Source organism: Hyaena hyaena, unplaced genomic scaffold (genome assembly GCF_003009895.1).
Source record: "Hyaena hyaena isolate Hyena2069 unplaced genomic scaffold, ASM300989v1 scaffold_813, whole genome shotgun sequence".
NCBI classification, from domain to species: domain Eukaryota; kingdom Metazoa; phylum Chordata; class Mammalia; order Carnivora; family Hyaenidae; genus Hyaena; species Hyaena hyaena.
Genome location: NW_024081448.1, coordinates 253,724 through 281,693, shown reverse-complemented (window position 1 = coordinate 281,693; position 27,970 = coordinate 253,724). Strand labels below are relative to the sequence as shown.

Genomic DNA, 27,970 nt, shown 5'->3' with positions numbered 1-27,970 from the left:
CTCACTGCTCCTCAACATTAACACCAGGCAGCTCCTACCTTAGAACATTTTGTTCCCTCTGACTGGAATGCTCTTCCTTCAATATCTTAGGGCAGTTTCCTCTGTCTCTGAGGTTCTCACTTAGAAGTTGCCCTCTTTGTGAGATCTTTCCTGGCCTCCTACCCTAACATGTCAATGCCTTTCTTCCCATTCATGATCAGCTCCCCTTCTAGCATGTGAGCTCCAAAAATCAGAGTTCTGTCTATTTTTTTAGTGCTGTATCCCCAGTGCCAACTACAGTGTCTGACTCATAGGAGGCTAAGCATCTTATAAATAAATAATTAAATAGTGGATGAATTAGTAAATGAAAGAATGAGTTCTTCAGTAGAGTCATAAACATGACATGTACAATCAGTTGAAGTAGGAAAAAAAGAACCTAAATATATATGAGGAAGTAATTTTATTACATTTCTGAATGGTATTACTGTAAATGCATTATTGGAATACATTCACCAATACAGGGTAAGTTAATTTGGAACGATATATTCCTTTTATGGGAATGAGATTCAATGTTATTATTTTCATGTTTTTTTTTTTCCATCATCAAGCAAGATGGATTCCCTGGTACAATGTAGCTTTGTTTTTCTTAAATTCCTTTTGGGAAGAAGGGGCAAACTCATACTTCCCACTCATCATCCAGCACAGGCTCTACTTAGAGGGAGCAGACGTGGAAACAATAGACAAGAGTAGAACTGCTTTTCCTTAGGATATGTGCCTATAAAAAGGGCCTCCATTTATACCATGTTATATCCACACTGACTTTAACTGGGATAACCCCCTGCTTTATGGAAAGCTAGTGACCACCCAGTTCTCTTTTGTCATGACTAAACACAGATTTCATCTGGAAAAACACATATATACTCCAGAGTAGTACCAAATATGCTTGTTAACTGAATTAAGATGTTGTAGGCATAGATTTAGAGGGAAGGGTCTTTGGATGAAGGTGGTGATTTGAAGACACATTGGGAAGCAGGTTATTAAGTATCCTTGGAACCTAAAAAAAAAAATCAATCAATCAATCAGTCAATCAGTCAGTCAATCAAGGGGACCTAGAGCCAAGCCGGGCCTTTTTCAAATACAGATGGTTTCTGGTCTCCATCCTTTAATATTATGATTCTGTACAAATGGGATGGGGGCTAGGAAAAATGTGGAAACCATTGTTTACCTTAGGTATCATTGCAAACAGCACAGCAGTCAGTCTTGGCCTTGACTAAGTACTGCCTTTTTGCCTAAAATGATCATGTTTTTTTGACCGAATAGCAGGTAACTTTGTGATTAAAACCACTTCTCTTCGAAGTCTAGACAGAATTATGTGACACAAACCACAAACTCCCACTTGGCCCCCTTGTGCCCACCACTATTCCCCCATTGAAGGCAACCTGTTACGAGTGCAGGATGTAGCCATCTCTGGTTTCCATCTATGTCCATGTGGTCACAAAACAAAACCACCTGTCTTAGTCTGAACTTGTTGATGCAGGGATCTACCCAACAGAGACAGAAACACACCTGTGGTGATGTAACTCTGCTACCTAAATCTGTACTGAGATTTCAAGTGAGTTTTTCTCTGCTTACCTTAGACAACTGTACCATAAATTTAGAATCATGTTGGAAGAGAATTTTCCATGCATAGATGTGATTTACGTTATAATTGTCCAGTTTCAATTTCAAAGCCCTTGGGGTAAAAAATTAAGATGTATATCTTAGCTCGGACTGCTATAACAATATCACAGACTTGGTGGCTTATACAACAAACACTTAATTCTCATAGTTCTGGAGTCTGGGAAGTGTAAGTCAAGACATTGACAGAGCTGGTGACTTTGATGACACGTTTCCTGGCTTGTAGACAGCTGTCTTCTCTTCTATCTTCACACGGATGGGTGAAAGAGAAGAAAGAGAGTCGCTGACCTTGGCAAAAAAGGGCAATGGGAAGGGCCAAAGGGAGGGGAAGAACAGAGAAGGAAGAGGAACAGAGGAAAGATCCAGGTAGGAGTTCCTCCTCTTGAAACCGGGGGACCCGAGCATACAGATGACTGAGGCCAGAAATTGACTGCATGGAGAGCCCCAAAGACTTGAAATGTCTCATTGACAAGCCCACACCCACAATAAAAAGAAATATGCATGTGTCCCTTGGTGTGTGTCCCTCTACTCTATCAAGGACTCTGAGGTTCCGTTTTGTCAAATCTGAAGCCCTGAGGAAGAGGAGAGAGGGAATGGTGAATGCTTAAATGTCTACTTCCTTAGGAGGAACTGGAATGGAGCCCATCAATAACTGTCTTGTCTCTATCAGATTGCACTTTCCTGGTACTTCCTTAGCTCTCTGTATGCCTCACTGCATTGCAAGGGTTTGGTATTCAGCAGCAGCCCTTCCTAAGAGAAAAAGAGGAGTGTAGTAGAGTTGAGCTAATGACAACATTTGTAATGCTTGTTTGGTGCCAGAATGAAAGAGAATTGCCCCCAAAATGACAAAACAGAATTCACCTACTTATCACATAAGCACATAATAAAAACACTTATCATTATCTTAAACTCAGGGACATTCAGCTTTATATAAAAGACAACTATATACCAAAGGAACAATTTTGAAGTGAGCAGGGAGTTTTACAACAATTTCTAATTCCTCTTTATTCACATGTAATAATATTAACTTATTTCTGGGGAATTATTGAGTTTTCAGGTCACCATTCATGCATTGTAACATTCCATTCACAGAGAAATTCTCTAAGGTAAGCAGAGAAGCAATATTAACCCACATTTGGAGATGAAGGACATCAGAAATAATTTGATAAAGTAAGAACACATATGTATAATAATATATATTATAATACACATATATAAATCAATTATATATAGTTCTCTATATAGAGAATATATATTCTCTGTTACATTGTTCTCTCTATGTGTGCATAGACTAGAGAATCAATCACACCCCTGAATTTGTCACAGACAAGGTTTAGGGAACTTGAATAAGCTAGGCAAAGTGTGTGATCTCTCAGTTCACTTTTTCATGTACAAAACCAGAAATGCTACCTCCTATACAGAATTTTATAAGACCTAAATGAAATATTACCAAAGAGGTATTTCATAGTAACTTTCTTCCCAATATTTAAAATTCTTTCTCAGAAAGAAAGTGGGTGGACCAAGGTCCAAAATTCAGAATTTCTAATTCCCATTCTGGTGTGTATTCTCTCCTACCAGCCTGCTTCTGCAACTGAGCGGTGCTTACGTTTGAGCCAATGACAGATCTTCCTCCTAAATAGTTTTAGGCTGAACATTTTAAGTTACTTACATCTTGATTGTATACAAGACACATTTTCTCTTCCTAAGGGTTTTCACTATGTGCTTGAAGAGATTGACAAATTGAAAAAAACTGCTGATAATGACTATGGAAGCCCTAAAGTCAAGCAGTTTCTGAACTTAAGTCTGGGCTATTGTAATTGTGGGTCAGCTTGATATCTGGGTTCTTCTATCATGTGAGCTTACCATAGCACTATGGAGTACTCACTTAGCAGTCTGAGAGAAACTGAAAGCCCACTCACCTGCTCACCATTGTCTGAGAAAAGAAAAATAAATAAATAAATAAATAAATAAATAAATGAATAAGTAAATAAATAAATAAAGTCACTTAAGAGCAAAATTTTTCCTAACATTGGCTTCAAAATAAGTGTCCAGTAAGAATCTGTAGATAAAGGTTAACATGATCTCGTACCATGGTCATACAGTGCTCAACTCGGGTTTCTCAGAGAAAAGGGACATGATCTCTGCAAGAATATCTCATATCATCAGTCGAAAAGCCAGAAACATTGCCAAAGGATGCCAAAGTACTTTAGTTCTAACCTTCTCAGCTTTTGCAAGCTGACATTGTAATTGGTTATTTAATAAAGAAAATCAGGAAATTGCAAAATAATAACACTTAATTTTATAATTAATAAGTTATAATTTATCATATTTATGGTAATACAAATTATAGATGTGTATTTGTTTACAGTTCTTTCAAAATAGTATCAAAGTAATTTTTTTAAATTACAATTTGTCAATTAGAATTCTTCTAAGGAAACACATGAATCATACAGGTGCCTGTGTTATTTGAGATTTTCAGCTTTAGATATTTCTTTTCTTTTTTTTTCTTCTGTTCTCTTTTCTTTTGTTCTCTCTCTCTCTTTTTTCCTCTTCTCTTTTCTTTTTCTTCTCTTTTTTCTGTCCTTTTCTCTTTTTTTTCCTTTCCATTTCTTTTCCTTATTTTCTTTCTTATCTTTCCTTCCTTCCTTCCTTTCTTCCTTCCTTCCTTCCTTCCAAGTGTAGAGAGAACTTGAAGCATTTGCAGATCAATCTGGCATAACCAAGTTTGGAAAAAACTTACAACCTACCCTCAGTAAGGAGTCCCTCAATGGTGAGACCTAGTTACAAGTATTCAGCACTCCATGAAATCCAGTTAATGCTTTATTCAAGGGAAATGAGGAGTATTGGTCAATCAACTAATAAGTCAAGTAGTGATCAGCTAAGAAAGACTCTACTGTATGTCCTGTATCTATTTAAAAAAATTAAGAGTATACAGCTGAAAATACTCCAATTACCTCTACTAATATCACCAGATAAAGCCAGAATTGAATCCTCCAATGAGGCTTTAAGCACTGATATTTCGCATTGCCACTTGTGAGGAGATGCTCACGTTTAATATATTTAGTGCATATTCTCTGTTAGGGGAGGAACACATTTCTCTAGAGATGGGATGCAGGCGTGTTTTGGGGCCAGACCAAACAGTTTCTCAAAACAAAACAAAATAAAACAAACAAAAGTTCTTTGAATCTGCTTGTGCGCTTTGGGAAGTACTAGAATATGACCTCCGAATTCTGGGCAATAAAAAAAAGAAGAAATGCTTTCATTTTGAAAAATTTAAGTATATGTATGTCTCATTTTGACCTCAGTCACCTCTCTGAATGATTTGTTTAGAGTCTAAAAAGTCTGCTTTTGAATCAAAAGTGCTTCATTTCAAAGAGGTATGGTCTTACCAGACACGGCTCAAATCATGTTTAGGTCACTCACTGTGTGATTCACATTCAGACTGTGGAAATTGGCTTTCCACCATGCTGTCAGTTATGCTTGACATGGTACTAAATATTTGGAATGTGTTGGCCACCTGAGAGGTAATATACAGTCCAACTTTGGGTTCCAAACCCAAGGCATACATATGAAGACCTATTTCTGTGCATGTGACACATGCTGATAAACTTTTAACACTGGGTTTGGGATCTGTTCTGACTATTACCACATTTATTTTGGGGGGCCTTTTGTCTGAATCATTTATATTCTTCTTAAAAAAATACACAGGAATTATGTGACTAATGCTTCTCATGCATCTCTTTTGCTTCTGCAGGAGGGATTTTTGAAACTGTGGAAAACGAACCTGTTAATGTCGAAGAACTAGCATTCAAGTTCGCAGTCACCAGCATTAACAGAAATCGAACCCTGATGCCTAACACCACATTAACCTATGACATCCAGAGAATTAACCTTTTTGATAGTTTTGAAGCCTCACGGAGAGGTAACTCTTTTCACATTTTTAAAAGCTTTTTCGGGTGATGTGTCTGCTCAACAAGTCACCTTTTTGCTACCTGCCCTTTTTCAGAGTGGACATCTTTGTGTAAATGGGTTGTAGGAAATCTCGGTCCTTGATGTCACTGTCCAGTGCAATCTGAACGATCCTAATGGATGTTGCCTAGCTCTGTTTTCTGGGCCATTCTGATTAGCTCACCCTTCAGTGCCCTCTACTCTATGATTAACTGGTTCAGCTGTGAATGGAAAACGTCAAGCTTGATCTGTTTTTCCTTCCTGAGGCTGAGATACCACCATGAAATTGTACAGTGCAGTCAAATAAAACTTCATGGAAGGTCATAGCCACTGAGCATGTGGAAATGTCCACAACACACATAACTCACACCCTGAATTTTAACAGATTGTAAACCACTGAGTTTACCTAGCATTTTCTCAACTTAAAAAAAAGAAAAACGAAAAACAAAAAACCTCCTTTCCATAAAGTTATAAAAATATAAAAAATTAAATCAACGAGACAATCTCTGTATTTTTTTCCCCTGATTCTCTTTTTCTTCTGAGAAGGCAAGTTCCTAAAAAGTAATCCAATTTATTTATTTTTATTTATTTTATTTTTTACTTTTTAATGTTTTAGTTATTTCTGAGAGACAGAGAGAGAGAGAAAAAGAGCGTGAGCAGGGGAGGGTCAGAGAGAGAGGGAGACACAGAATCTGAAGCAGACTCCAGGCTCTGAGCTAGCCGTCAGCACAGAGCCCTATGCAGAGCTTGAAACCACGAACCGTGAGATCATGACCTGAGCCAAAGTCGGATGCTCAACCGACTGAGCCATCCAGGCGCCCCAAAAGTAATCTAATTTATACACAGGCTGTAAGGTTTCTGTCCTGGAAAGAGCCATTGGGATCGTGGGGCTTGTTTAGACGTTTCCCCAAACACTCCTGAGATGACCCTGAAGCACAGTCACATTCAATACACTTGCAAGTTGGCCTCTAACCAGGGAGCTGTTGAGACTCCATGCAGGTTTCTGTGTGGACCCCAAAGCTGCTCCTCACCCCCATAGAAGGAGAGGCTCTTTCCCTCATAGAGGAATGCTTTGCCAATGAAAAGCACACAAATAAATGGAATACAATGAACACCATGTTTATGCTGATTTCCAAGTAACTAACACTGGTTGTTTCCACATAGAATTAACTTAGCATCATGAAATGTATGCACCTTACACACTCTGCTGCAGGATTTCTAGCATTCTTTAGAAACAAAAGGCTCAATGTTTTCCTAGCAGCAAAGATGAAAAGCAAATAGTAAAATGATTCTTCTTCTGGTCTCTGGCATGACCTTAGTATAAGAATATTTTCTTTTTAAAGATGGATGGAATTTCAGATGCTGCGTAGGTCAGAGTTGTCTATGAACAAATAATAAAGTTTTCTATTTATACAGCTCTTCAAAGTCATCTTCACATAAATTATTTCTATGGGTTAGATCTCTCTCCTTCTCTGCCTCTGTCTGTCTCTGTCTTTGTCTCTGTCTTTTGATCTCTGTATCTGTCTCTGTGTGTGTGTCTCTCTGTCTGTCTCTGTCTTGCCTCTGTCACACACACACACACACACAAACATTGCTGAGCAAATACCTTAGAAAGGCAAACACATTTAACAACAATACTTCAACCCACAAAAAACTGAAAGCTTTTTTGTGGTCTCAAGTATCTGTCATACTTGTAAATTAAACACCCCCAAAGCTTCTTAAAACTGGTAATTTGCTGGCAAACAGAATTCAAAAAATTGATTTTCTGTCAAGTCATATTAGCATCCCGGAGCTAAATATTAGCAGGAATCTCAATCCATTGCCCATGTTAGACAAAACAACAGCTCACATATTCTCATGCTCTCATTTTATCCTACCAGTGAAAACATATCCAGGAAATGAGCTGCTGTAGACAATGGCAGTTTATACTTACAGCACTTAATGCAGAAAATTATATGTCTTCATATCTCATGTAGCAGTTCAGTGCCAAACAGCACAATATGAGAAAGTTTTTCCTTGTGAATGACTGTCAGCATTTGCAATACCATAGATATTTACAATATGGCTTTCAAAATTTTATTTATTAGTTTTACTCTCTAAATCAAGTCAGATAATTTTGACAAAGCCATATAATTTTTCTACCTATTATTATTTATAGGGTGACATTACTATAAAAATTAACACAGTTGCATTTATAAATGTTGTTATTATTTACTTCAAATATTTAATTGTTATCTCTTGACACTTCCAAATTTCTTTAAATTAGTAATAAAATAATGAAATGCTTGTAAACTTGTATATAATTCCAGCATAAATTTATATCAGCATAAAGTGAGGAGACTCTATTTTACATGGTTGTATAGGATAATTGGTCCCAATCTTTCTGGAAGGGAATTTGCCTAATATGTATCAAGTAACTTAAAAAATATCAGTGCCATTTAATTATAGTGGAGAATCTACTCTAAAAAAGTAATGTAAAATTCAGAGAAAAACAGAAAAAAACCCAAGATAAGTCCTATAATAATAATTATAATAACAAAAGTTAGGAGCAGCTTAAATGTTCATATCATCAGAATAGTTAAATAAATGATGACATATATACCCATGGAATGGGCTATTCTACAGACACAGAAAATATACTTTTGAAGACTTCATAATGACTTGGAGAAAAGGGTGTGTTTTTAGCATTAAATTCAGTGTTAAAGAAAACATGTATCAACCTACATCTGTATAATGATTCAATTTTTTTATAAACTGGAATGACAAAATATGAATAGGTATTATTCCAAGATGATGGAATTACAGGGCCTTTTCCTTCTCTCTTATGCTTTAAAATACTCTAAATGCTCTCAATGAGTACATAAAATCTTGTAATGAGAAAAATAAATAAATGTTATAGGTTAATTTTTAAGTACATGTTGAGTTGATTTTGTTAGGCTACATGCTGGCTGATGTGAAAGTAGGGAGAACCCTGTTCTTGAGCTTGGTCCCTGGCCTCTGGTAGAGTTCCACCCATATCTGGTGGCCCTGACTCATTTCATTGTCTATAGTATTAGTGGATTGGACCAAATGGCTTCTGAGATCTCTTTAAGCTCTGCTGTGCTAATATTCTATAATTAATTAGGCATCAGTATCACTTAATATTCTTTAGCAGTTTTTCAATAGCCTGGGATTCCTTTCTGAGTTTTGGGAACATGGGAACTAAAGTGCTTTGCAGCCACCCAGAGAATCTTCTGAATTCTGTGACCACAGTAATATCCTCATTGTCACCCTGTCATAGGACAGTACATCATTCATGTGACATTCCCTTGGCAAACGGCTTATAGAGCAGCTCTGTGCACCCCCAGGTTACCCCACACCAAGCAAAGGATTTAGACCCCGTCTGATAAAAAGTAACAGTGTGAGAGCAGCCACTTAGTTTTGATTGCACAGAGATGGCCCTGTGATGTGTTGCTAATCAGTTCCACATTCAAATAGCTCAGTATCTTAGTATCTCAGGGATACTGGAAGTTGGATTAAGCATAATCTCTCAACAGACAGATGGAGAGTGGAGAATTTCCAGTAGTGAAAATAAAAAGAGAGATCATGAAAAGAAAGATGGAATTTACAGCCCTCTCTTTCTCTCCCCCATTCCCTGCCTTCCCTCTCAACCCCGCCTCGTCTGTGGCCACCAGCCTGCGACCAGCTGGCTCTTGGTGTGGCTGCTCTCTTTGGCCCTTCCCACAGTTCCTCCGTCAGTGCTGTGCAGTCAATTTGCAATGCTCTCGAAGTTCCACACATACAGACACGCTGGAAACACCCATCGGTGGACAACAGAGACTTGTTTTACATCAACCTGTACCCGGATTATGCAGCTATCAGCAGGGCCGTCCTGGATCTGGTCCTCTACTACAACTGGAAGACCGTGACCGTGGTGTATGAAGACAGCACAGGTATGGGACTCACACAAGAACCTCACCTGGCCATGTGTGGTCTGAACAAAGGGAGTCAGAGTGTTCTAGAGGCATTAACTCATCAGACAGAGTGCATGAAAGTGCTCGTTTATATGAAGTGAATGGAGTATTCTAATTTAGGAATGCCATGTGTCTCCACATCTATCTAATAATTCCTTTGGATCCTTTCTGATGATCCTTCCATCATCATATTTTGGAGGATGTCTTAAAAGATACATCTTATTGATATTAAAGATGTAATTTCATTTCTCCAACTCTATTAAGACTGTGACCATGACTCCCGTCCTTAATTACTGCAGAGGAAGTTGGAAAATTACTAGGAAGTATGCTTTCAACTTGTAAGTAACTGTGTAAATGTTCCATGTTAGAAAAGTCTCTAAAGGAGGTTAATGAAGAATCCAGTTAGAGGCTGTATCAATAAAGCTGACTGTTTCATGGGAAAGGGACTAAGAACCCCAACAACAAACCCTTAATAAAGTTTGCATTATTCCACCTGCTTATTTTAGGACGCAGAACAGAAAGGTGATATTTAGAGGCTCCATTTCTCTAGACACTTTCTCTGATCTGCCTTTATTTCAAGCTGCTTTGGCTGGCACCTTTGCCCTCTGTCTTCTGGTCACAGTTTCAAGTTTGTTGGGGCCGAGGCTCCCTTTTATTCAGTTAAATTCTGCTGGCGACTCTCCATTGTCAAGTCGTTCTAGTTAAAAGCTGTTCACCATCTCGTCCCTTTCAGCTCCATTAACCCAGCACCATCTTCCCTCCACTCCCTATACCTCATGTCAGCCAGGATGAAGAGTCCATCATTCCTTGCCTCACCCCAACTTCATCTGAATCTTCTTTTCTTTGCTTTTTTCTTTGTTTTTATTGAAGTATAGTTGACACACAATAATACATTAGTTTCAGGTGTACAGCATAGTGATTCCACAAGTTTATACATCACGCTATGCTCACAAGTATACCTACCATCTGTCACCATACAACACCATTACAGTGTTATTGACTATAGTCCTTATGCCGTGTTTTTATCCTGTGACTTACTCCTGTGACAAGTCTGCTCTTCCAAGTACCCTTCGCCCATTTTTCCCATCTCCCTACTCACCCCCCACCCCCCGGCAGTCATCAGATTGTTCTCCGTATTTATGGATCAGTCTGCTTTTTGGGTTTGCTCATTTGTTCATTTGTTTTTGGTGTTTTGTTTTGTTAGATTCCACATATAAATGAAATCATATGGTATTTGTCTGTTCTGTCTGACTTATTTCACTTAGCATAATAACCTGTAGGTCCATCCATGTTGTTGCAAATCCTGTTGTTTTTATGGCTGTGTAATATTCCATTATATATATACATACACATCTTTATCCCATTCATCTATTAATAGACACTTGGGCTGTTTCCATATCTTAGCTATCGTAAATAATGCTGTGATAAACATAAGCATGCATACATTTTTTGAATTATTTTATTTTCTTTATGTAAATACTCAGTAATGGCATAACTGGACCATACATTTTTATTTTTAATTTCCTGAAGAAACTTCATACTGTTTTCTATGGTGACTGCATCATTTATATTTATATTCCCATCGACTGTATGAGGATTCCTTCTTTCCCACATTCTCACCAACATTTACTATTTTTTTTTGTCTTTTTGATACTAGCAATTCTTAAAGGTGTAAGGTAATGTCCCACTGTGGTTTGGATTCGCATTCCCCCAATGATGAGTGATGTTGAGCATCTTTTCATGTATCTGTTGGTCATCTGTATCTCTTCACTGGAAAACTATCTATTTCCATCCTGTGCCTTTTTTTTTAATTGGATTACTTGTGTATGTGAGTGTGGTGTTGACATGTATAAGTTCTTTACATATTTTGGCATTGACCCCTCATCAGATATTTCATTTACAAATGTCCTCTCCCATTCAGTAGGTTGCCTGTCTGTTTGGGTGATGATTTCCTTTGCTGTGCAAAAGGTTTTTATTTGGGGGTAGTTCCCATAGTTTATTTTTGCTTTTGTTTCTCTTGCCTGAGGAGACATAATAAGTCTGACTCTTTTTTTCTGAAGCTGGTCTCTCACTATGGTGATCCTCCACACTCCCCTAAGATGGTGAAGTCCTTCATTCCACATGTTCTCACTCAAATATCACTTCCTCTTGAAAGCCCACTGAGGCCACCATAGGGCTCAATAGCACTTGATAAATATAAGCATTATGTTACATGTTTCAATTACTCGTTTGCATATGTAGGAGAATAGGAATTTCTAAACATTAGAAGTTTATCTTATTTATTTTTACAATCTGCCACCTAACACAATTATGGTTTATAGGAAACTAGTTAGTTATTACATGTACAAGGAATCATGCTATTTATTTTCTGCATATTTTTTCTCCAAGATTTAAAATTAGCTCCTTTCTTGATCTACACATTTGGTAACAAGGTTAAGAAAATCATTCGTGAAAATTAATAAAGCAAAGCACTTACAAAGTTTTTAATAGTATTTCATTTTTCGCTGTCCTTTTCACCAAGCACTAGCACTTACTACCTCTCAGAGGATGAATAGTAAGCCTCCTCTATTTTGCACTAAACTCTGGTTCCATTTTAAGCTGTCAGATAAAAGTGACTATTACAGTTGGAAATATGCATTTATGTATTTTCTTATACCTCATCTCATTTTTGAAAGAAGTGAAGGTAGGTGATTGGATATATAACTTATAAATATTATATTCAAAACAGTCCTACAGAGAAGCATAAGCCACAGGCAGTCATATTCTTAAAGCTTCACCTGCTTGCTAGAAAGAAAGAAACATAACTATCAAATAAATTCCAAAAACATATTTTAAAGCCTTGAGATAGAACATTATAATGTCCAGGGGAGGGAAAGTTTTAACTTCTAGGACCTTTGGCTGGTCAAGCAGTGAAACTGACATAACACATATTAACAGGAGAAAAGCAAAATTTAATAAGATGTATCCCACCTATAAGCATGGGAGAGACCCAGGAAAACAAAGTAACTTTCTGAAATGTATCATCCTATCATCCTAAATACCACCTTCTGCCGAAGACAGAAGATATTGGGGGTGGGGAATCAGTTATGGGAGATTATCAAAAAAGGCACAGTGAACGAGGGTAAGATTATAATCATATTTAAGTCCGTGCCTTCTCTATTGAGAAGAATTTCTAGAGATTGAGTCATCCCTCTCTTTCTGGTACAGTGAGTGAGACACCCTTACAGAAAGATTTCCTTCATATATGTAAATGTCTTTTACAAAAGGGTAACATCTACCCAGATTTCAGAGCTTCATCTGTGTCTGTTGTTTCTTAAATAAATGTCTTAAAATAATCCCCATGCCAAAGGGATAAATTTTGCCTGGCAAATTCTGCTCCCCTTCAACTATAAATGTAAGTATAGTCAGATCTTCCATATTACATACCTTTGTAAATAGAGAATGGCATGAGCTAATAAAGTCATACTATTTCTCATTAGGTAGTATACACGATAGTACAAATTTTTCTCACGATTTCTACCATCTCCAGCAAAGCAGGGCCATCTAAAAGGAAGACAAATTGATGAATGACATTAAAACCTTTGGATTTAGGAGCTCAACTAAAGGCAGGAGCACAATATTATAGATTTCAAATTGTATCTAGACAAAATATCATTTGTAAAAGGATAACACAGAAGCTGATGTTCTAACCAACCTTCTGATTTCACGTAGGCACCCATAAGTGATGAGCATTTTGCACAGGAGGAAACTCAGTCATTTCTATCATTTTTTACAAGAAACTAAAATCTGGTTTTCATCCTTATTAAGTTCACCTGAGCCCAGCAGCTCACTAAATACTTGAGAAAGTTGAAAATCCCAAATGAATTTGTATGTTGCCCATTAAGTTAGAAATGATTCATGTTAAAATGATTTTACCCACAAAGAAATTAAAAATGTAAATGAATAATCAATTAAGCCATTAAATTGAACCCAGAGAGTAAACAGGTCAACTGAGATCAATAAAAGCAGACATCTTTTGCCTCCGAGTGGGCTTAATACTGCTTGACTCTGGGTTTTGGTTGCAGTAATTATCAAGACATAAAAAGGAGAAAACTTAGTAAACCTGAAGGAAAAGAAAGGACTTAGGTGTGCTCAGCACCCGCCCTCACACCAGAATTAAGTACCCATTAAAGAACACTTTACTGGGATTTGTTTAGGAGTTTGTTAAATAGCCTGAAGCCAGCACAGATGTCTGGGGGACCAAATGGCCCATGACTCCCACTGAAGTCAAGGGGAGCACTGTGCTTGTCTCTGAGGACAAAATTCAATTCACTAAACACTAGCAGGCAGAATTCTGTCTTCTGGAAGTGAAAATGTAGAAGGACCCTAGAGAACTGTTGAGGGAGTGAAGTTTTGTTTCGCTTCATCTCTCTCTTCCCCTCTTTGTTGCCTGGATGTTCCTCCCATCAGTCACCTACCTACTTCTCTCTGATTCCCACATTCAGAGGTGACCCGAGGCAATGAGAAATTGCTGCTCATTGGTCATCCCCTCTGCTTCATTAGACCCCTGGTGGAAGCCTGGCTTCCATCCCTCACACACACATCAAAGAGCTGAGAAGCTGAGCACCAAATGCAGTGTGGAGGATATTCAGCAGTTTCTGCTTTTTCAAGGCCAATATCAGCGAAATGTAGCCACAACTATTTCTGTAGAATGGAGGCCAGCAAACTTTTTTCTCTAAATGGCCAGATAGTATATAGCTTAAGCTTTGTGAGTCACAAGGTCATGACTATTTCACTCTGACAAGGTAGCAAGAAAACAGCTATAAACAACATGTAAATGAATGAGTAAGGTGTGTTCCAATAAATCTTTATTGGACAAATAAGGAGGCCAATGTGGTGGGACCAGCATGAGAGAGGAGGAAGAGTGGGAAGTAGGTCAGAGAAGAGCACCTTGTGGATCAGGGAGGATTTTAGAGACCACAGGAAGAGCTTCTGCTCTTCATGAAATGGGAAAACCATTGGAGAGTTTCTAGCTGAGGAGTAACATCAGATATACATCATAAAAAGATCATGCTAGTTCTTGTACTGATAATACAATACAGGGAAGCAAGGACAAAAACAGTTAGCTTCTAGAGAAATGAAGGCAATTGAGGAAGATAAGTAATAGAAGAATAAGAAATTGTCAGTTTCCAGAAATAATTTTGAATGTGGAGCTAGCACAATGCCCTAAAGGGAGTGAAGGCTGCCTGAGAGAGAAATAGAGGAGTCAAGGGTGACTCTAATCTTTTTCGCCTGAGCCGATGGAAGGCATTAACATCACCTAAGATGGGGAAGGTTATAGATGGAGCTACTTTGGAGGAAAAGGACAATATCAGGAGTTTTTTCAGTCATGAACATGTTAACTTTGAATCTGTAATGTCTACTGCATTCAAATGAAGGGGATGAATAAGCAGCTAATATATGAATCTGGAGTTCAGAAATGTAGTGTGAGCTGGAGGTACAAATTTGAGAGTCCTCCACACATAGATGGGGCTAGATAAGGTTATCAAGGAAATGAGTTCCAGCCAGATGCCTCTCGCCCTGGGTTCACAACACATAGTCCTCAAGAGTTTTTTTTTTTTAATCCATCGTTGCCTTAAGCCATTTTTCTTAACACATCAGAGCCATGAGATTTCTAAAATGCGGCCAACAATAAAAAGCTATTAACTATCACTTGAAACATTGCCTCAAAGCTTTCCAATGAATTTGAAATAAGGTAGACATACATAATAATGTCAGTGATTGAAAGAAACAATAAATTCAAAGAGAAAACACCAAGCAAGTGACAACCACAAATATCATAATAACTACATTCTTGAGTTCTGATTCTGTGGCACATGCTCTTTAAATATTTCATACGATTAACTCATTTAATATGCTCAATCACTCTATAGATAAGTGAAATAACAGCCCATATGGCTGTATTTAAACAGTGACTTGTATTTATTACATTTTTACATTTTCTTTCATCATCGCATAGAAAACAGAAAGAATATGTTGTCCAGAACCAAGAATCTTGACAGAGGCATGAAATTTGGACTTAACATTTTGCCATAAATGACCAAGCCAAAATGAAAGATGGTCAATATGCAATCAATGCCAAATAAAATAATAAATCTTTTTTCCCTTTCGGCAATCACAACTTGCCCCACTGGGTTATTATGGCCATTTGTGCCAGCCAGAAAACTTCTGCTACATGCCTTTCCACAATTCCACCTGAAATAGCTGGGGAATAAAAATCTTTGGCACTCAGTACCAACAAGGTAAAGTTACAGCTCTTTTTTTTCTCTGTCCTCACCCTTTTCTACCCTTCCTATCTACCCACTCCAGTCCTCTGCCCAGAACTCTATTCAAATTTTCAGATTTCTGTTTGGAAGCCAATCTTTAGATATTGCATGAAGGTATATTATTTTTAGCTACCATTGATATCAGCAAGAATTCAAGACTAAAATACTCTGGTTGAGATAAGTGCAGCACAGTTCATCACAGTTCATCAAATATTTTGACTAGATTCTTCTTCGAGGTCCTTTGATCAAGGGACACAATTTTTCTTTTGGGAAGTCTCTAAGCCTTTTTTTTCTTTTCTTTTTCTTTTTTTTTTTTTTTGATGCATGTTTGAAAAATCATATGTATGAAGATCTGCACTTAAAGGTGCTGTATTTCCCCCAAGTAATTCACTCACCCAATTCCATTTCTCAGTTCTGATTTGTCCTTCCCTCTGGAGGGTACATAGATCCCCTTAAGAATCCTATTCGATTTGGGTATATTAATATACCAACAAGTTTGTGAAATGCCATTTTATATGTTTCTAAGAACAAATGAAGAGGAAATTAACATTTAAAATGTACGATCTTCTCTTTGGGTCCCAATGGTTTATTATATTCATTTTTATGGCATCAACCCCACTGATGTAGTTTAATCAACAGGGAATTGGATTAAGACTCAAGAAAACCTAGATACTTTTCTTTTGAACTAATACTTATTAAATATAACTAAAGCTATCCAGAAAGGAACAGGGCTTCAGTGGGAGGTGGAGAATTTTTCAAATAGAGAGGCATTCAGCTGTGTAGAGGGGATTCGTGCATCAAGTAGAGGTTTGACCTTTAAGGTCCTTTCCAATTCCTGGCATCTGTGACTTATTTTCAGGACTGATCTAAACAATTAACCTCACTGTGTGTCTCACTTTCTTTACTGTAGAGTAGTACTGATACCTTTTCACTCAAAGGTGTATTTTGAGGTTTATTAAGATATTTATAAGGCATGTAGCATCCTCCATAAAAGGAGTAATGCAAATAGCAAAGTTTATTATTATTTAAGGAGAAGGCATGGGAAATTTTAAACACTCACTGTAAATAGCAGGTTCTTTTTTCTTTCTTCTCCATATGCTCTACCTGCTCCCGGAGTCATTCCCTGTGCATGCAAATCAGCATTTTTCTGCATCATATCTGAGTTCACAGAGTGGATAGGTGGCCAAAACTAGTGTTTAGGATTGGCCATTTGGACATTTTTGAAAGTTATCTCCATATGCAGAGCCCAGCTCGAACTCATGTGAAATAAATAGGTTCCTTGCTCTAAAGTGCTTTTGAAACCAAAGGTGCAGTTTCTTACTGCCTTTCTCAGTGGTAGAGTGGAGGAAGAGTCTCTTTTGGTGCTATTTTATATCTCCACATGTAATCTTTTTATTTAAAAAGGTGTGAACTTCGAAAAAAGATGTAAGAAAGTACAATGAAGTCCTGTATGCCCTTCATCTAGGTTAGCCGTTGTTATCATTTGACTACATTTGCTTTAATGCTCTGTGATTCTCTCAATATAAAAACAATTACAACAATCATAATAGTAAGTAGTAGTGTTGTTGAACAATTTGGAAGTGGCTGACATCATGGCCTTTTTACCCCTAAATACATTAGTATGTATTTCCTAAGAACTATGGCCTTCCTTGTTACAACCACACTACAATTATTAAATGCAAGAGACTTAACACGAATATAATGCTAGTATATACAAATAGGATAATATAGTATAGGGTAATAGATTTAAAGCAAAATGCTTGGCAGAGGTGACTGAGGCTAGGGAAGTAAGTGTTTGCTGGCCAGAAGGGCTCACAGGCAGGTTGTTCTAAACCCAGGAGGCCTTGCCAGTGACCAGAGGGCACCATGGTTTCCCCTGCAGAGCATGGCTTTGCCCAAGGCACAGACAGAACCCCCTGGGAGTGCTCTTGCCCGATGGTGTTGTGGGCCCTACAGCTTTTTTTACTTGGATGGAAGGGACTCAGAACCAACTTACCCAACTCCCCACTGTCATGGAAGTCACCTGTGCCCACATACACCACCTCATACCCTCTCCTCATAGGAAAAGGCTGATCAAGTTTGCTGGGTCTGCCTAATCACTCTCTCTCTTCTCTCTCTCTCTCTCTCTGTTTCTCTCTATGTTATATGGTGCTGTGTGTGCGTGTATACATAGTGTATACACGCACACACTATATTACACACACACACACGCACGCACACACACACACATTTTACAGTTTCTCTAACTGATACAATAATTGCCCTTACAGGATTTTTTTGAATTAGGGATCACTCATTGATTTAGTTATCACCTAATTTTACCCTTCTTTGGTCTCCTTTGTTTTAGCCTTCCTTTACCTTTCATGACCTTGACATTTTTAAAGAGTCCAAGTCAGTTTTATTCCAGAATGTCCCTCAGTTGGGTTTGGTCATCTTAACTGCATTTTACTTTTCAAGTCCCTCCATCATGGTAGGCTACGAAGACTACCACCATCACCAGATTTGTGAGCACCCTAACCATTCTCTGCAGTTGGAGTTCCATCCTGGGCGTGCTGGGTCACTTTGTCAAGGCTAGCTGCCAAACACGGAAGACCATTAGCAAAGTTAAGAATTGTTCCTAAATCAATTTCCTTTTCCTAAAGTAATTATTTGTTTAGAAAATAATTTTTAACTATTCTTTACAATGAACTGTAGGTGATTGATGGATTACTGCAAAATGCAAATAAAAGGAAACTCTCTAATTTTTTTCCCATGAACTAAAAAAAAAGACTCTTAAACTGTAAATTCTACAATGTTTGCTAATGAAGGCAGGCAGAAAGGCTTTTTTTTTTTTTAACCAAACAATAGCTTTGGCAAGAGAAATGTAAACCTCCCTTGTCGACCCTCATTCTTTGATGCTCATTCTTCTTCTGACAACTTAGTCTGTAATCTTTAAATCTGTTGATCTTCTTCCTTCCTGGGGCCAATTCACCTGCCAGCAGACAAACTGAGAAAATTAGGGGCTCAGTAGCCAGTTTTTCCAAAAGATAAATTTAGACCAATTAGAAACTGGTCTTTTGTACTGAGTTCTTCTCCTTTCTCCTCTACTGGTATTAAAATAACTTTCTTTTAGGAAAGAGTTGTGAAAATGCATGGTCACCTTTTTTGAGAAGGAAAAAGCAAAATGTCTATTAATTGCCTCATTTGTCAATTAAATGTTTGAATGCTTTATTCTGTTCCATAGTTTTATCTATTTATTTATACAGTTATTTATTTACATAGTTAGTTAGTTAGTTAGTTAGTTAGTTAGTCAGTCAGTCAGTCATTCAGTCAGTTAGTTGATCTGAAATCTAAAAGAGAGACCACTGATTTGGTATAAAAATTTTTTTTTAATTAAAAAAAGAGCTTGAGATTGAGAGTCTGAAGTTAGACGTGACTTTCAGTCCTGGATCTGTCACTTCAGCCTTAACAAGACCTTAGGATCCTGAGTAGGCATCTCCAACAGCTTCCATCAGCCTCAGCTCATGATTTATAAAAACTGAGTAGTAAATGATGTTCCATCTAAGTCATAAGAGCTGATGGGATGAAATCTTTCTGTGGGTTTTTGTTTTTTGGGTTTTTTTTTTTTTTTTTTTTTTTGCTTTTGCTTTTCATACCACTTTATTCTAACCTGAAGACCTCAATATAAAACTAAAGACTGGTGAACTATTTTCCTTGTTATTTCTTAATTACAATACATTTACAAGTTCTGCTAGCAATTCAACACTTAAACAGATGAAATCATCTCTGACACATGGTAGATTTCATGTCAAGAAAATACCTGAAACAATTATTGCAAAATTCTGAGCTGATCAAAATAAAATGAGCATTGGAAAATGAGACTACAAGATTGTTACTAGTATTTTGAAATACTTGCATTGCAAATTACCAGTACATTGCTTATTACCATTCTAGCCCTGTAAGAACAACTGAATCCCCTTCCTTAAAGCAAGATGTGTTCATGTCTCACCCATTGCACTTAACATGGAGTTTGGCATATAAGGAGCATCCAGGAAAAGTTTTTTGATAGAAATGAATGGATGAAGTGAGAAAACATATTCAATTTTAAAGTACCATTAACATGGGTAAATCATCATGATAGGAAGATGCACTTCAGGATCAACATTCCATTCAGCAAAAGAACAAAAGAGTGGTTTGTTGCAACACATGTAATGTTCTTTTTAAATGGTTTTCCCATTCTACTTAAAGGCCACATTGGTCTCTCTGCATGCTCGAGAATAAGAAAAAAGAAAAAAAAATGCAGTTGCAAAGCAGGAGAGCAATATAAAAACTGCAAAAGAGACTCAAGTACCCAGGAATAAAGAAGAAAAGAGAATGGGTCCTTATTTCTGTTTTCCTCATCTCATCAAATAATCCAAAGCTGTATCTGTTCCCTCAGCACCAGTAATTTGTGTTTGTGAGGCTGGACCATGAAATAGAAAGATGGAGTGCTGGATTCACAGGCAACAACTTGAACTCATAGCGCCTCCTATCTATGTTACCCTGAAAAAGTTCATTGCTCTAAGCTTCAGTTTCCTTATTGGAAATAATGAAAATAATAATGCTCACTTCACAGGGCTGAGGATTAACAAATATGGAAGCCCATGTGCTCAGCAGTTTTCTTCCATTTGGAGTAGTCATGAGTGGCTCAGGATGAGTGATTCTGGAAGTGAAGAGAGTTAGTGGCTCATTCCTAGCACTTGAGAGCCTTCAGCCACATGGATTGACTTGAAAAAAAAAAAAACAAGAGCCTGGAAAGACTACCATTCTAAAAATTTCAATTATTATGTACAAAAAATTCTTTTAATACTGAGCAGTAAATCTTGTTATGGTTCTACAGATCCTAACTGCTATCATCCCCCAACTGTTTATACCCATTTGACTCCAAAGAACAGCTTAGTTGCAAAGTTACTGTACTTCAGAATCCAACCCATCCAAGGCAGTAGAGGGCCTTTTAACATCTGAGCCACAAAAATGTGGTTTGGGTGGAGAGGGTGGATAACTAAATAAATAAAATAAGAAAATGAAAGAAACCTATCAAGCCCAGAGGTTGCATGCCATGACAGTGCATACCAAAATTTCCATCTGAATACTGATAACACTTAATATTTCTTATTGATTACTTGAAGTTGACAAATCCTAAAGGCACAGAACTATGTAATGAAAAAAAAAGTCAATTTTCCAATGTGATGAGAGCCCTTGAGTGAGAGCCAACGTTATGCAGTGTAGCAATTACACGGTAATGTTAAGGGAAATAAGATGGAGGCTTTATATAGCTGTTTGCTTTGCCCCAGTAAAGTATGTCTTTTAAAAACTGGTGCAGCTCAGTAGATTTGTACTTACAGTGAATCAAACTTTCTCCATCAAGTTAGTTGGCTGTATACACTTTCCTGCAATTATCAATGGTGGATTTTAATGGAATTTTGTTATTATCATAATCTCTAAAAACTCTATGGTATTTCTTTTTTGAATCAAGAAAGGATTTTCCAATTCAATGTCCAACCATATTAGAAAGAGGATGTGATGGGTCATTTATAAATGGTTTATATGGTAGGGGCTGGAAAATTATGCAGAAAGCCCAGCTAATTAGCTGGTAAACAGTATGCCATCCATAAATACCTGATGAAAGGCTGACAGATTTACAGCCCCACGAAATTCTAGTATTCTTTTGTTATTTGTTTTTTTTTAAGCAAGCAAGCATTATCCATTTCATTGCACACCTTTGGAAACTTGAAGCAACTTTTGTTGACAAAAGCTTTATGGTTACAGACAGGATTTATTAAAGATTTGTGGTGTTGGCCAAAAACTGGAGAAGACAGTTGCATTCCAACTAGATTCAAAATTTGCTTGGGTGGGAAAATTGTGTTTCCAAACTACACATGCCCGCAAAAGGAAAATACAGTATAATCCACCCCAGAAAAGGGAATGACAAAGAGAAGTCAATAGTATAGCTTTTAGGAAGGTGGCCTCTTGATACATTTTGGGCATGATAGGAGTTTGACTGTAAATGGCCATAAACAAGCCGTCTTTAGACTGTTCTGTCTGTTGCATGATGGGATTGTCATTTTCTAGGCCTCATTCGTCTGCAAGAGCTCATCAAAGCTCCCTCCAGATATAACATTAAAATCAAAATCCGCCAGTTGCCCTCTGGGAATAAGGATGCCAAGCCTTTACTCAAGGAGATGAAGAAGGGCAAGGAGTTCTATGTGATATTTGATTGCTCACATGGAACGGCTGCCGAAATCCTTAAGCAGGTAAGAGGGTGCAGGGAGGAGGTGAGGTGGGGGGAATATGCTCATGTCTCTTTCTCAAAAATGCCATCCGGTTTCACTTAGTGCGACGTGATAAGTTTAGGCTGAGGACTGCAGCTTTCAGACCCTTTTAAGGAGTCACAGGGCTCGGGGAGTTTAATGAAGCCACTTGTATGTAGTTGTAGATGGGGGCAGGGTGTGTCTTATGCACGTCGATACTGTCAGCAGGGATTGATAGGAGAAGGATGTCATTTCAAGGTGATCAAGTATCTTGTCTTTCAAGTCTCTTGAAAACACTGAGTAGATTTTATTCACGCAATGCCTGACTCATCCTAAAGACAGCTTCCTCATGGCAAGACCTCTTTTGTCAAACATGCAAGATTCCAAGTGTTGGTGAAAAGAGGGCACAGGGACAATCAGAGAAAAGATGCTTCTCTCTTCTAACTTGTCATAGACAATGAGCTGCCATGCATTAATCTTTACAAATAACGTGATTAGAGACTTGACAAATTGTGAAACCGTATGTAAGTGAAAGTTACTAGTAGTGTTAGGAATATGATAGCAGTAGGAAATCATTTCTGAGTACTTCGGGGTATAGCACCGGTCTTAGGCCCATGAAAGAAAATTCAGGATTAAAAAAAGATAAAGCATAGACTAGCGGTCCTTCACCCAGAGTGATTTTGTACTCTCGGGGGATTTGGGTAATGTCTGGAGACATTCTGGTTGTCATATTGGGGACAGAGGCACTCTACTGGCAACTAGTAATTAGAAGCCAAGGATGTTGCTAGATGTCCTATAACGCATAGGACATCCCCCACAACAAAGATCTATGTACCCTACAATGCCAATAGTACCCTACAATGCTGAGTTTGAGAAACTCTCGCATAGGCAAAGACAATGGGAAAGGTTAGCCAGATGTTTAAAACAGAAGCATTAATAAAAGATCAAGGGATGAATTTGGAGGAACATGGGGAAAAAATAGCCAGGTTATATAGCCTTAATGGGTGTCTCTTCGTATTTAATCTAAGTGGTTATTGTAGCATAAGGCAATGTTCTTATCTGAAATGACAGAAGTTGTTATTGTACTCTCTAGTTTAAAAGGTTTGGGATACGTTATGTGGTTGACTGGCAAGAGGCACTAATCTCTTAAGTAGACCAACCCCTCCGTACAAATGCAGAACTGCGGATTTCCGAATCACTTGGGAGAGCAGCCTATCCACCTGACTCTCCAGTGCTGGATCTCATACTCAAAGCCACTGAGTTCAGAGTTGAGTTTTTAATTTGACCTGAAAGTAGATAATCAGGAAAGCTGACTACATGTTTCTATTATCTCCTGGATGATTACACCAAAAACCTGTATCGAGTCATAGAACATATTTAAAGTTGCAGTTGAAAACAATCTTAGACATCATCAAGGCCAATTCTTTCACTTTAGAGGAAGTCAAATGACTTTCCCACAGTTACAGAGGCAGGATCTGGAACTCAGCCTCTTCTGTTCCATCCTGCACCTTCTCCTCTATGAAATATTGCTTCTCCAGTTAGGGGAAGAATATGTGTTACCTACGTCTAGGCTACAGTTGTATTAACAAAGCTTTAGATATTACAATTGTCTCCCAGTAAAGAAAGTAAGTATATTGTAGTGATGTCAAAAGCTAACTTCAAAGGTAAATAAATACAATCAGCAGCGCTTTATCTTAAGTCTTCATTTGAGAATTTCAATGCAATTCATTAAAGTGTGTAATGGGGTGTGAACCAGAACTGAGAAAAACACCCAGATTTTATGTGTAGCCCTCAAAATACAAAAAAGCATCCCCTCCAGGAGTCTGTTAGAGACTGGGGACTTCTGTTACATTTAAGAGAATGATTTGCTGATGAGGCTTCTCTGGGTGAGAGGCCCCTTCAGCTCACATAACTGGCTACATCTCTCCCAAAGCACAGGCTTGGAATTTCCAGGCCTGGGAACGAGTTCCTCCTCTATTTCAATATACATGGATTTGATCTCCTGTTGATGCAAGTGACTCTTTCTTGGTAGCATAGAGATTACATCATTCAAAGATCAATTTTTTTAAACAACACACCACAAAAACCTTCTAAGTGAAGGCCTCCCAAGAAATGTCTGCTGAAGTAAGAGGGAGTGGGATTAGTTCAGCTTTGCTCTAGATGTTGACATAAACCCTTTCTTTCCATCCTGGGCCCTATTGTGTTTTATCTTGTATTTACTGTCTTCATCATGTGACTGATAAGACTGCTGTGAGGCTTTGGGGGAATCTACTGAAGTGCATGTTCATCCACTTTTTGCTGTAGATTAATGAGCTCCAAATGTTTGGAACTGGGGAGAGCCTTTTTAGAAGTTCTCACATCAAATCCCTACCTTACCGCGAGTGAAAATGCATTCACTCTTTGTGAAATCACAGCAGAGGATCCAGGTTGGTTTAACAGGGTTAACCTGGACCTCTGAGAAGCTGTGTGGTTAGAAAGTGATACTGAGGACCTTGGGACTTGCTATTCTGGTTAAAATGAGGCCCAAGTGCTCTGTGTGGTCCAGTTTGACTTGCTCCATTAGCTTTGGACAACGACCTGTAGAAACAAAGACAGGGATCTTCCCCGTCTGCCCAGTGTATCTCTAGGGAAGCTGGAGAGTGAAGGAGTTTAAGGTCCTAATTCCAGCCACTATTCAACCAATCTCTTCCTATCTCCTCTACTGAGGTGCCATGATGATGCCTGACAGCCTGTATCCTGTCTCATGCAGCAGCAAACAACCGTTGGGGTAAATTTGACATTCTCAGTTAAGAGTTGAGGGAACTGAAGCTCAGGTAGGTTAAGTGTCCCCAACAAGGTCACTCTGTGAGTAACCAGGCTGACACATGGTTTCCAGGCCACCTGTTTTCAGAGCCTGTGTGCCTACTTTACCATGGAAGGCCCCTATTCAGAATGGGCAAGCCATTCCATTCAGAATGTCTGAAAGAAACACAACCACTTGCTGCTGGTCTCTTTTAGATAAAGTTAATTAATAACTATTAATATAATAGTTCCCACTTTTTTGATGACTAAAATCATTGCTGATAGAATTTTCTCTGCCAGGTCAACTTGGCTTTCTTCTCAACCACATTTTCCATTATTTCCTTGCATTTCCCTGCACCTTCATCATATTTTACTACTTCATAATGATTCTTCAGAAAAAAAAAAGAAATCAAATGCACTTTAAAGAAGATATGACATTTATCTAAAAGTAAAAATTGGGGGGAAAAGTCTATAGTTATTCTTGGGCATGCTAATCACTCTGGTAAGGTAATTATTTCTATTCATATTAAACAAGTGCTATATGATGAGAATCTGAAAAGTTATTTCCTAAGAATTAGTTAGAAATTCAAATGTCAAGACTTGATTAGGTTACAGAGGAACGGGTTTTCATATGAACGAACTGTCTTCGTGAATTTCTGTAGTGTGAGAGTGTCCCAGCAACCAGCAGCACACACACAAGACCCATCTCGTCACTCAGTGTCCTCTTCTCTCCCGTCCATTCACCACCTCCCAGTGGGCGTCCTGCTGCTTGGCAAGGATGCTACCATCCCCCAGCCTGTCTCCCGTGTGGACACCCCAAATTCTCAACAATGCCCCCAGTTCCCAATCTCTTCCCACTGACTCTCCACTGCCTACCCTACCTGCACCCTTGTTCATTCCTACTGAATGTGATTCTACCAAGGGAGTGGCTGATGGGAGATGAATTTAAAGATGAGGAATGAGGTAAGAAGACTCTGAACTGGAACTCCCAACATGCCCAGCACCATGCTGGATGATAGGCAACTATCTCTTTTAATCTACACAATAACTTTTGGTATAATTGGTATTATCCTTCTTTTGCACATGGAAACTGAAGCTCAGAGATAGTAATGATTTCATCTACCACGTACCGAGCATGCTTATAATGCAAATACCTGGGTATTGACTCATTTTTTGTCCATATTCCCTACAATACTATAACCTCCTAGAGGATAGAAACCTCCTTTGTCTTGTTCTCCCAAATCCCCAGCATGTACTACATTACTTGACACACAGCGGGTGCTCATTACTGCTCTGTCGAATGAATACAGGAAATGGAGGAATGAATGATCCAAGAACTGTACTAGAAGCTCTTGATAAAAGCAATCTCCAAAATCACGTCCCTTCCACCTCACTCAGTGTGCTATCCTCTCAACTCCGCCAAGCACATTTGAACACATCACTCCTTAATGCCTCAGTTTCCCCAAAGGAAGCTTTTATTCAGTGTCTGAAGCCCTATATTATTAAGAACTATAAGGCATTTCAGCCTAGGATTCCACTTCCTGAAATAAATTTGCCTCTTTGGATAGAGCTGCATAGTCACTTTCAAATCCTGTAATAGGATTGAGAAAGCAAGTCACAATTTCAACCACAGTAGCTGGAATCCTAATGGGTCCCTGATGGAAAGGGAGAGGATGCTATGATGCTCAGTCCAGCAGGGAAGCTGCATCAGGGCTGGGCCAATTCCCTGAGCTGGACAGCGGCCAGTGGGTGAGCATAAACATGCTGTTTCTAACTCAGAAAACCTGCTTTCTTGTTTACATGAACAAGTGCATCAGAGGAGAGACTTTTCTTCCCCTTCAAAACACTTAGAGCAATGAGTATTAAGCTATAATTGAGCCATTAGTCTCCATAAAACACTTTAGAACCAAAATATTTTGTGGAATTGTATCACATTTTCTCCTGTCAACATTATGTGCTCTGGTTTTTATTTTTTTCCTTTCTGTCAATTAACATGAAAACAAGGCCAGGGAGAAAATGCAGTTTTTAATCCCTGGCTTCCTTCTACTCGGAAGTGGAGCGGCAATGCTGATTAATTAAATAATTTTGTGCATTGATTCTTTCCTCACAGATCTCATAGATGTTGTATCTATGACCTATGAGCAGGACAAACAGAAGTGGTTAGAAAGAGTTCATTTCATGTTTCCATAGGATCGAAGCAGAATCGGTTTTCATCTCTCAACACAGAAACCTGCCAGTCTAGCAGTACATCTGTAATGTGCCAAGAGGTTGCAAACCTGTTTGGAATCTGCACCCGCTAAGTCAGATACACAACGCCATTATGTCTTATTGTAATCATAAAGACCTTAGGAGCTACTCTTATAGGCTTTCTTGTATGCCAGGCATTGTGCTAAGCAGATGAAATGCATCAATCATTTTTCTGAGAAAATTCTGTATACAAGAAATGGCCAGAGCTCAGAGAGATTCTGTAACTTGCCCAATGTCACAGAGCCAGCAGTGGCTAGACTGGGATTCGAAACTTACCTCAGGATTTAAAAAGGGAGAAGAGGGGCGCCTGGGTGGCTTAGTCGGTTAAGCGTCCGACTTTCGCTTAGGTCGTGATCTCGCGGTTCGTGGGTTCGAGCCCCGCGTCGGGCTCTGTGCTGACTGCCAGCTCAGAGCCTGGAGCCTGTTTCAGTCTGTGACTCCCTCTCTCTCTGACCCTCCCCTGCTCATGCTGTCTCTCTCTCTCTCTCCTAGAAATAAAATTAAAAATAAATAAATAAATAAATAAAAAGGGAGAAGAAAACATCCCATTTTGATACTGTTATGTACACCCAGATGCCTACTGATTCCCCTCGCAACAGAACATGGAACATTTTCATTTCTATCTCAAATAGAACATTTGTTTAGCTTTATGCTCCTTTAATTCAGTTGTTTCTCAAGCATCCAGTCATTTGTCCAGTTTACATAAGTCCTCAAGAAATGCTGATTATATTGAAGCCAAGGAGAGAATGTGCTAGGGGCACAGTAGAGAAATTCACTCTTTAATTGAACACCTATTTGTTGAGTACTTATT

The 27,970-nt window shown here is 38.4% G+C and overlaps 1 protein-coding gene across 7 annotated transcripts in view; it reads left to right on the top strand.

Annotated features, from left to right (window-relative positions):
* GRIK1 (glutamate ionotropic receptor kainate type subunit 1) overlaps positions 1-27,970 on the top strand; it is a 376,947-nt gene that overhangs the window by 231,127 nt on the left and 117,850 nt on the right. For 5 of the 7 annotated variants that reach the window (XM_039219389.1, XM_039219387.1, XM_039219388.1 and 2 more), the window contains exons 2-4: positions 5,411-5,578; positions 9,279-9,536; positions 21,953-22,134. In XM_039219389.1, coding sequence (XP_039075320.1) covers positions 5,411-5,578; positions 9,279-9,536; positions 21,953-22,134 — 608 coding nt within the window. The remainder of the gene's footprint in view (positions 1-5,410; positions 5,579-9,278; positions 9,537-21,952; positions 22,135-27,970) is intronic. The other 2 variants (XM_039219391.1, XM_039219393.1) reach the window with 2 other exon arrangements.